The sequence below is a fragment of the Formica exsecta genome, unplaced genomic scaffold (assembly GCF_003651465.1).
Source record: "Formica exsecta isolate Colony F162 unplaced genomic scaffold, ASM365146v1 scaffold218, whole genome shotgun sequence".
Lineage (NCBI taxonomy): Eukaryota > Metazoa > Arthropoda > Insecta > Hymenoptera > Formicidae > Formica > Formica exsecta.
In genome coordinates this window covers 488087-498671 of record NW_021849477.1, presented here as the reverse complement: position 1 = coordinate 498671, position 10585 = coordinate 488087, and the positions used below count along the sequence as shown (strand labels likewise).

Genomic DNA, 10585 nt, shown 5'->3' with positions numbered 1-10585 from the left:
ACTCGTGTGTGCTCGGGGACGATGGTGGTTCGGGTGACTGCGGATACCAATGTCGTCGTGCACGTAACAAGGGATCGCGGCAGGTAGACATTGCGAGAAATTCCAAAGCGGAATCTTATCTTGCCATGGAGCGATTCGGACGATGCTGCGACTATAGCGTAACGCTATTCTGCGTAGATATTCACTGCGATTTTTATGAAATATATAGAAACACAAGTGTTATCTCATATTGAAATTTTATACTTGAAAGAGCACGCGAATGTACGCGAGAATATGGTACATCTGGTACATCTTGTGGTATAAGCGAAAATTTTATTGAAAATGGGAAAAGACAGAAAAATGTAACTCCAATCTAGTCTTCTTTTTCCGGAGGAATTTTTTTCCGAAGGCTCAGAATCTTTCTCTCATAAATGTTAATATAATTTTAATATCAATAATTAAGATACATTTAATCAGTTAAAAAAAAGATATAAAATATATATAAAATAATAAAAAAATAAGCAATATAAGAAATATATAAAAGGTATAAATAAAAAAAAAAAAAATGAAGTAAAAAATAAATAAAGCGAATAACATCGTGAAAGGCAGATGACATGGGTGAGAGTGCAAATCCGTGGACGAAATTCCATCCTCGGATCGTGGAGGGCGAATGCTAGTTCAGAGGGTTGTTCGCCCTGTGGTGTGCAGATGGCAGTTCCTGGTCGGTATCCGGGACCTTCAGCCCCGCCCATGTAATTTAAACGACGACCTTCCCAGAGTCGCACCCACGCGCACCCCAGACCGAATGGGTTTATGCGGGGTGGTCGCGGAATTCTCGAGGGGGTGAATGACTGAACGGCGCGTATCTGCGTCGCGTTACACGCGCCCGTGTCTTCGCCCTCGTTAAACGCGACCCATTTCGGCTCAGTAACGTCGCACAGTTCAAGTATCCCGAGGAAAGGGTGGATGCCGCGAAATATTGTACGACATTTGACGACGTGTACCTTGGCATGTTACATTATTATAGAAATTGATGTCTTATGGATAGAGTCGAGGTATAAAATCAATGAATTTAACGAGTCATAAAGTGAAGAATGAATGTTTCTTCCGTTTTATTCTAAAATAAACGACCGTGTTTGATGGAAACAACAGTCGTGCAATTTTTACGTAGCAATCAAGGATTTATTTTTTATTCATGATTGCTTTACAAGAAGAACATAATAAATACATGGTTTAACCGTGAACCTTGTATCGTCGTTTAAATCTGAATTATATAATATCTGTTTTCTTTTTCTAAATTAATTAATTGCAATACAGCATGTTTAAGTTTATCTGCATGTTATCTTGTTTCAGCGTTATTTTTTCGTCATAAATATTTATCAATATTTTGGTATAATTTTCTCTTTTCTTTTTATATTTTCTTTTCGTGAGATTATTGCTTGTACTATATTTCCTGATATATATTTTACATTTAATAAGGGGATGTTATTCTAGATCTTGATAAAATTATACTTTAAAAAAAGACTCGCCCCAAGCTCACATTTTGAAGACAGAAAAGAGAAAGTACACGATGCTCGGGACATCCTGTACAAAGTACTGGAGTACCCTCGAGCACGACCGCGGACCGGCGCGACCCGACATAACGGACGAAAAGTTCAACAGACAGATTTGCATCGGAATTACATCGCATAAAGTCGCGGTTCTCGCCCTCCCCTTCCTCTCACCCCCCCAGAGCGGACCACGGGCGCAATGGGCGCAACCGCATTAAATACTGTCCGGGATCTCCCGCTTTCCACGTTCTTGCCCAACCTCTGCCTAACCCCCCGGGCCTCGAATCGCCCCGGGCCACGTCAGACGAGTTCATCTTCCACTTTGACCGAAGTTCGGCGTTCGCTTTGAGCGGCACGAGAAGCGGGAACGATTATGAGCTTACTTGCGGCAGCCGGGGCTAGCGACTTATGACTTGACGAGAATTAATGCGGCCGTAGGGGATAATCGTCGCCGAAATGGGTGAAGAACGGGGTGCCTTGAGAACGAAGGATGAAAAAAAGTTACATAATCGATAATTGCCATCTTTTATACGTAACAATGTAACGATACCCTACGTTACAAACGCGTTGCAGTATTTATAATTTTATATTTAAAATTTTAGTTTATTTTTCTTCTTCAGGCATTATTTTAAACTCGATTTCCGAAACGCGGTTTTATTTCTTTCCACAGGTTTATATGTGTCATACCATGCAGTTCAATTAAACCATATATCAAAGGAGATATGGACCTTTAATCTCTTATTTTATAGTTTGTTTTTTAAATGTGATTGATGTTTCTCAAATATTTTTGAAGCGGTTTACAATTCTAAACGTTTGTTTTTATTTTCTACGTCTTTTTATCACCCTTCTTGTAAAGAAAAATCAAAGCAGATAGAAAGTAAAACCGCTATGAAAAAAACCAGATATATAAATATAATAATAGATGTGTGTGGAAGAGAAGAACAAAAGACAATAAATTCTTTAGATAGTATATACACATGGATTTTTCGTAGTATTTTTACTTTTTGGACGGACGACAAATTGGGCCACTGTTCACGATCGTCGTTTTTGTTGCGATACGCGATATTGTTCGAATCGGTCCCGATATGTTCAAACGCACCCCCTCATCCCTGCCCTGTCACGCCTATAGGGGCGCTTACGTGGTGCACATGTGTCTCGTACGTGCATGTTACCCGGAAATCGATTAACCCGATTTCGTGCACCGCGAGTTAACGTCGACCATCTACCTTGCCAGCCACGTACGAGGGCATTCCACGAACTACCCGTGCCGCGCCCCATCGGCTTTCGGTAGGCGAAACGTTTCGAATCACAGGGGAGTATGAGGGGTGAGATAGATAGAGAGAGAGAGAAAGAGAGAGAGAGGGGGGGGGAGAGGTTTGTGCAAAAGTGTATGGTAAGCATTTATTCCGCCAGGCAGCAAGCAACCGACGAGATCGAATAATTTCCGAAGGTGGGCCAGGTGGATGAGATTATTATCCGAGGAAATTGCCGCGTCTCGGAAAAGACGGGAAGGAAGTCGGGATTCGTCGGCATTCGTTTTCCGGCTTTGCCGGAAAAGCGGAATGTTCCCATTTCAAACGTCACCGCTGCTGTTAGACATTCAAAAACTTCTTTTTTTTCTTTTTAGCCAGAGGATTCATTTTAATTACATTTATCTCATTTTTCCGCTCGTATGTTGAACGAAAAAGCGATTTTTACTTCCATTTCATATCCGAATCTTCTTCAAGGGGAAAAAAACGCAATATATGGAACATCCCTGAAGAAATGAATGTTGGAATAATATCCTGGTACTATATACCGTTGAGAATTCTTGCGTTTTATTTTTGCACGTTTGCATTTCGCTCGTAGTTGTACATCTTGCGCGTTGATTTTTGTTTATAGCTCCCCGACGTTTGGAATCCCGAGTTGCTATCGGCACAGACTATTCTATTTGCGGAAACTACACGGCGCGAACATTGACGCATGGCGACGCATTGAATGCAACTTTGATACAGATGCAGATAGATCTTTGCGATACTCTTTCGGGACGAAAAAAAAACACAAAAATCGGTAAACGCCGTTACTGCGCATCCTTTTGAACTCAATCAGTGAAAATGTCACAGATTATAAAACGGTGACAAGATCTCATCGAGAAGATTAATGAGTATTTCATTGATCTTCAATGAAAACACTCATACTTTGTTGCACTAACTATGGCAGCAAGATTTCACTGAAAAAAATCCATTATTACTAACTGATTCCTTTCAATAAAATTTTTTTATCTGCAAGGCTTATAACTGAAACCACCGCTTATCAGTGATAATACACTGATTCCATTTACAAGAGCAGCAAAGAAAAACTTGAGCCTAATTTTTATTGGATCTCTGCTTCTCGAAGAAATTAACTTGTTCTCGATGTACGATATTGCCGGATTTTTCCGGTTCTATTATCTATTATAGGAGCGATTCTCTCTTCGTTTCTTTTCACCCAGAACGATTCGATATCTTTTGCGACTATTCTTGAGAATCCCGGCGCGTCGACTATTGTTATTCGCGATCTCTGTTGACAACTCGAATTCAAAGGCCCGATAACCGAACGATCGATTGTGACGGACGATTTTTCGTGATGTCTAGGGTGCCCGAGGATTCCGTCGCTTGTGTCTCGACCGGTCAAGATAGACGACCGGGGGGTTAATCGGGTTAAATGATGAGATTACCACCGATGAAGATTCGTCCTACCGTTTTCCAAGGAAAAGTGTTGTTCGCCCTCTTATCAGAGCCCGTGAGAGATTCTCATAATGAAATTGCACAGAGGCATGATTAACGTGACGGTAATGAAAACAGACTCGATGATCAGGCGCCATCAACTTAATTGATACTTGTCGGCGATGTTAGTTTTATCGTTACGTAAACGGAATTTGAGAGTAAACTGACGATAACGATGTATATACGCGCGATAATTTTGAGCTACAAGATACATATTTTTTATCTTTACGTGTCAAAAGTCTATCGCATACTTTTTGTCGCAAATTTTCAATTTTCTATTCCGATTGTAATCTTCTTTCATATTTTCAATACTCGCTTTTCGATTATTTCGCAGCATCATCTACCTTCAACCGTAGATTGCCCTGCACCTGTGTGTAGAGGGAAGAAACGGCTCCTCGAGTTTCTCGTTCGCCGAGCAATGTCATTTCGACCTTCCCCGTCGCGGTTACGTATTTCAGAATCTATTTCCAATTTCCGCTTGAAAGGTCCCATAAAGGTGGCATATTTACAAAAAAAAATAAATTTTATGCAGTTTTTTTTTCACTGATTATTATAAAAGTGTTAAGTATAAATATTCATTTTCTATGAATAAATGTAAAAAAGAATATTTTTTAAAAATTTGTTAGAAGAAATAATCATATTAGAGAGACCCTTAAAATATATATTTTATGAGATAAAATATATATATATATATATATTGTAGTATTATATTTACATTTTTTCTTTTTCAAAATTTTATACATTAACTTATCGTATGTAACGGATGTCTGACACTTTTAATGAGACAAAATTGATTCAAAATTAACCAGAGCCGCTGCCATTTAGCGTTGACGCGACAGTATGACACATGATATTCTATATAAGATATCAGAATATCGGACAGAGTGTGAAAAATCTGGATATCCTCCAAATTGACACGCGGAATCGATAACTTTGCGTTAATTAATGCCGGAAAGGGTATTTGTCTCTTCCACTCCGGATTGGAATGTGTGGAATTAGTTTCTGGAATCGGCGCGACATTTATTACGCCGGTGGAAGAAAAAAAAATTCGATAACTATTCATTTCCAATAGCTTTAAGCGGAAGTTGCGACAATGCTGGGTCAGCGTTATTAATCGAAAGTTCGCTTCTTTGATCAAAAGGGCCATGAAACTTTAATTTCAATTCAAAACTCGCCAACACCTCTGGAAATGACCGCGAACTTTCCTTCAAAACTGCCCATTTTTTCCCCTCAGGAAAATCAATTTGACATCCGAAGACTCACTATATAAAACTAACTTGCATAACAAGTGCCACTTTATAATCTATCTTCAATTTTATAATTAAATTCAGCAAATTAATATAAACGCGTTCTCATATATATACAGAAGTATCCTGTCATTAATTCTCTGACGAGTTATAAATTAACAGTGCGCTCTAGTTTTTTTAAGATTTCCTTGTGATTTTTTTCGTTTTACAAAACAAATTGAAAGCTCAAGTCGGTTGAGGATCACTGAGCCGCGCAATATTGTCTGTCCGGGCTTACATCGTTCGGGAACGCCCTTCTCTTTTCTCACGAATCTTCTGAAAAAGTCACGTCAGGGTTTAGTCACTTCGATTCTTTTCACCTTTAACCAGTCTTCAGCATCCTCCTACGTGCCGTACGGTTTTTCTTCAAGTTCTCGAGAATTGTACGTGGAAGAAGAAGAGGGTCATCCTCGAGGAGTATCCTCGAGGAGCGATCCACCGGCTTGGCCGAGTGATTCGGCCCAACGAATTCTCTTTAGAATTCGATTTCCGCTTCCGGTGCCGAGTTCATATTTCTCGTAAATACTCGCGCTCTTCTCATCGTCCTCGTCGGACCTCTTTAACACGTTCTTCAGTCCCAGATGCGCGCTTTGTTAAATTAGCTTTGTCAGCCCTTAACCGGGTACACGTAGTACGTATGGCCGGATCCTCGGACGCGGCAAAGGATACGATTTTATCCTCTTGCCGATGGATCGACCTCAGGGAATTGGGGTCGAACAATGGAGTCGGCGAGGTTTTGTTCTTGTCGCGAGATCGCCCTTTTTTCGACAGACTAATGACGCTGCGACATTAATTTTCACGTGACTTAGCATTCTCGCGTCGTCGGCTCTGTACTTAAACGACTTTCTGAGAATTGCGCGATAAGATTGCAAACTTGCGAGTAAGGGTTTTTAATGAAAACTTTGATTTTTTTTTTACGCAAGAGACTGTTCTAGCAAGAATTAATTGAAAACGATCTAAAACATCATATGAATTGCTGTATTCGTAATTTTTTTATAGTGAATATAAAAAAAATATATTTTAATTTAAATAAGATTGAAGAAAAAAGATTTAAATAAGTAATTTATATATTATATATATTGATATATATCTTAGTATATATTCTGAATATTTCGCTAAATTTGATTGTAAAGAAATAATTAATATATTTTCTAAATATTTTGCTATACTTTGAGATGATCTTTTCGGGATTATATCGTTTATAAAGGTAGAAACTAATTATATATATTTTCTGCATTTTGGATGTAAACGTTGAAATGCTTTTTTACGAGCTCACATATCTCTTTTTTTTTTCCTTGCTCAATCATGTTGAGAGATTCACGTTTCTTTGACGCTCGGCAAAGCTACTGCAATCGTTATTTAAAGTTGTTCGATTTAAAAAGACCCTTTTAGCGAAGACCCCGTTTTGCTTCTAAAGAAAACGTGCTTGCGAAAAAAAACTTCGGAATCTTTGATATCGCTGTTCGAAGATGCATTAAATAGCGCGCTTAACGATATTGAGCGACGCGATTATTCGCTTCGTTCTTTTGAAACCTTCTTTAAAGCTAGGAAAAAAAACTTTCGACGAAATTCTTCGCTAATTAAAGCGCCAGTGGTTGCTCTATATCTTAGCTATGCGCGTTTAATTATGCTACGTCTTAATTAAACTTTATTTTCTCTCATTTAAGATTTTAGGAAGCGTTAAATCGTGTTTGTGCGGGCACATTTTCAATTTTTTTTATTTATTTATTTTATGTTTGATTATGTTAGAACTAATATCGGGATGTGGCGGGGAGGTGACCTCTCCTTGCCACAAAAAGGAAGGATTCCGAAAGGAAACCGGGGCCTATCACTACCATCATCATTATTATCTTATCATAGTGGCGGGCCCCGGCGGGATAGAAAAGAAGGCGCGGGAGCATCCCAGATGTTGTGCAAATGTCAAATTCCCGGGACGTTCATTATGCGTCGAAGGAATAGTCACCGGGGTCATAGAGGTTTTTAGTGAGTGAGAATCTCACATATCTTTTGATCTGTCCCCATGGATCGGGGGAATCTAGAGCAAGATCTTCCTCTCCTTCTCCTCTAGTGTATCTGAAACAACATCGGCGGCTACATTGGCGAGATTAAAGGTAATAATTATTAATGAGTACATCACGTTCACAAGATTGTGCGTAAAGTGATTCGATTACACATAGCTCAAATCAGAAACAAAAGGAAAAACATATAAAAAAAAAAAAAAAAAAAAAAAAAAAAAACTGATGTAACATATAATGTGTGAGAGCTAATCAATAACTCTGTGACGTACGTTACTGACTTGGAGGTGATATAACAAACGATAAACTGTGTATGACTATGTATGGTGTCAAGTCGCTTTCGCGATTCGCACGTCGAAGCGTTAACACGTGTGCTGTGTTCTCTCTCTACGATTTTTTTTATTATAAACGTGATTACAGTGACGAAGAATCAGTAATTGGATAAAATATAAACGCTATCTTCCAGAATAATACAAGGTATGTCAATGAAATTTAAGAAAAAAGATTCTTCTAAAAAAAAATTTTAAAAAAATTTAAAATTAGATTTTAAAGGACGAAGATTTTTAAAACACATTTTTTAACAAAATTTTTTAAATTTTACTGTCTTTATAAAATTAAATGTATTTTGTAGAAGATTGAGAATATCTGGACGTGAATCTGGAATCTTTTTTTATACTCACTAATTCTGCGATTGCTGTGGAAAATATAATTTTAACCTGGAATTTTCAATTGAAGTAAAATCAGCATTTTTATTCCTGATAATGGTCGTTTCGACGACTTCGATCGCCGGCGGAATCATGTAAGATATAAATTTATTGATACCGAATAATAATTTGTATAAAAGTCTATTAAAGTCTATATTACATTTCTATTACAATAATTTGTATTTTATTTTAATATATATAAGTTGAAGCTACTTTTGAGAAGTGAATCTGTATACGATATTATTTTAATTATTCTAAGAATTGGCCGATATATATTATTGCATTATTCACACAATGTCTCATGAGTTTTCGTTATTTTACGCTCGCGGAAAATAATTAATACTTCTTCTTCTTCATTCGCAAGAGAAAAAGGAAGACCATCTTCTTTGATATTATCTCATTACTACCCGAGCATAGTAATTAAGTTTGAAGGACCAAAAAGGAGGGAGCATCGTGAAGATAAATTATACCAAAAAGGATTAAAGACTTCAAGTCGGGCCTCGTTCGGCGCGGTTCGTTCGCTTTCTCGTTTCGAACTGTAGCTTTCGAGTAGCCTCGAAAATAGTGTGCACCGGGATTATTTACCGGACCATAATCAAAGCGTCCATCATATACAAACAGAAATACACACATCTAGGACGGCGAACTAAGGTATTGCAAAACGGAAGCTTTCGCGCAAAGGGTCCGCGTGGTTGATGAAAGACAGAACTCCGTATGGTCGCGGTTTGTTTAAACGAAATGACGCGGGGGGCTCGTCATTTATACGCGCGAGTAGGAAATGCAATTTCTCTCTCCGAGATTCGTACCGGGATTGGGAGCCACAATCAAGCCGAGGGCGCGCATCCCCCGAATGTTCTCGATCCCCGTCGTCTCTTTCATCGACGAGGCGACGGCCCTCGATTCTGCTCGCTCGTGTATGAAATCTATCTGCGGCTCGTCCGTCGACATGCACGTCCATCGGTCGAAAAAAACTTCGAGGAAAAGGAGAAGATTGAAAAAAATATCACATCGCCGATAGTCCTTTCCACCTTCTTTCTTGTTTTTGTGTGTTCTATTCATTTATGATAATAAAATGATGATGCCTTCTGATTGCTATATTTTCAATATGTATATGTTTCTTGACGCTACTTAAATTTAGTGATATATCTTGAAGAAGCAACGGGATGTAAGTCCAAAGATTTAGACATGGAGAATTGAAAATGATGATCTTCTTTGCCGAGGAGATGATAGCGACACCGAAGAGTCATCAATCAAGATCTGTCAGTGAAATTAAGGTTCTAGCGAGAAACTTGATATAAAAAAGTATTTTTTACTATTTTTTTATTTTTTTCTATTTTGACGTACGAGATGTATTCGATCATCGTGAAAAATTCTAAGACAAAGAATTCAAAGAATCCACCGCGCGAAAAGAGGTCGCGCTATCTTTCACGATTATCCGTTTTTCTTTCTTTGTGGCCGTAGCTTTTTTCTTACACTTGATTTTGCAAAAAATTATTTGTCCTCTTTTCTTGCAGAATTCCCGCGATTCTTTGTGCTGTCACAAATGCGATGGAAATGCGGATGACGGATGCGATGCAGCGTCACGTGAGGAGCCTGTCCTTTCCGGAAGACAGCAGGATGGGGGTTAGAAAATTTTCGATTAAGATGCTGTACCGATGTACTGAAGTAATATGTCATATAGTTTGTCGTGTAAAAGGATATCGTGTGAATTGCGCGACTATATTTATGACGTATATATATCATTTCCGTGCAATTTTTCATTGATGAAGAGATGACAGATACTTACACATAAAAATACGAATAGAAAAGATCTATCGGTATCATTAAAAAATTACATTGTATAAAGAATTAATATTTCTAGTTTGCTCATTCAATATTATTCAATATTAATTCCATTTTTGGAATTTCGTACATCAATCGATAAATATAATTTAATTAGCGAAGTGCGGAACGTTTGGCGGATTAATGAATTATGTAGGAGACTATCGAATGCACTTTTCTGAAAAAGCTTCTCGCGAAATATGGCGCCGCGTACGATATCGGCGAAGTGAATGAATTCATTTAAATTATATATATCCGTCTCTTCTCTGTTCATAATTACCGGAATTGAAAGTACATTGATATATATGCATGTATTATCTTGAATTTTGCAGATGTATTGTGTATGGATTCTGTCAGTATATATCGCATCGTATTATATATATAATAAATTGTACAAGAGATAAAACTTCTAATAATAATGATAACATAATGACTTAATTTTAATATAATGATAATTAAACACAGCTAAGATTTTTTAATATTGAT

The 10585-nt window shown here is 37.9% G+C and overlaps 1 protein-coding gene across 2 annotated transcripts in view; it reads left to right on the top strand.

The window, feature by feature from the left end:
* The first annotated feature begins 7838 nt into the window (after positions 1-7838).
* The window catches only part of LOC115235327, a 10677-nt gene continuing 7930 nt past the window's right edge, over positions 7839-10585 (top strand). Inside the window, exons 1-2 of one of the 2 annotated variants that reach the window (XM_029807028.1) lie at positions 7839-8051; positions 9793-9901. In XM_029807028.1, coding sequence (XP_029662888.1) covers positions 9827-9901 — 75 coding nt within the window. In that variant the 5' untranslated portion in view covers positions 7839-8051; positions 9793-9826. Of the gene's footprint in view, positions 8052-9629; positions 9902-10585 lie in introns of those variants that run through there. The other variant, XM_029807029.1, reaches the window with a different exon arrangement.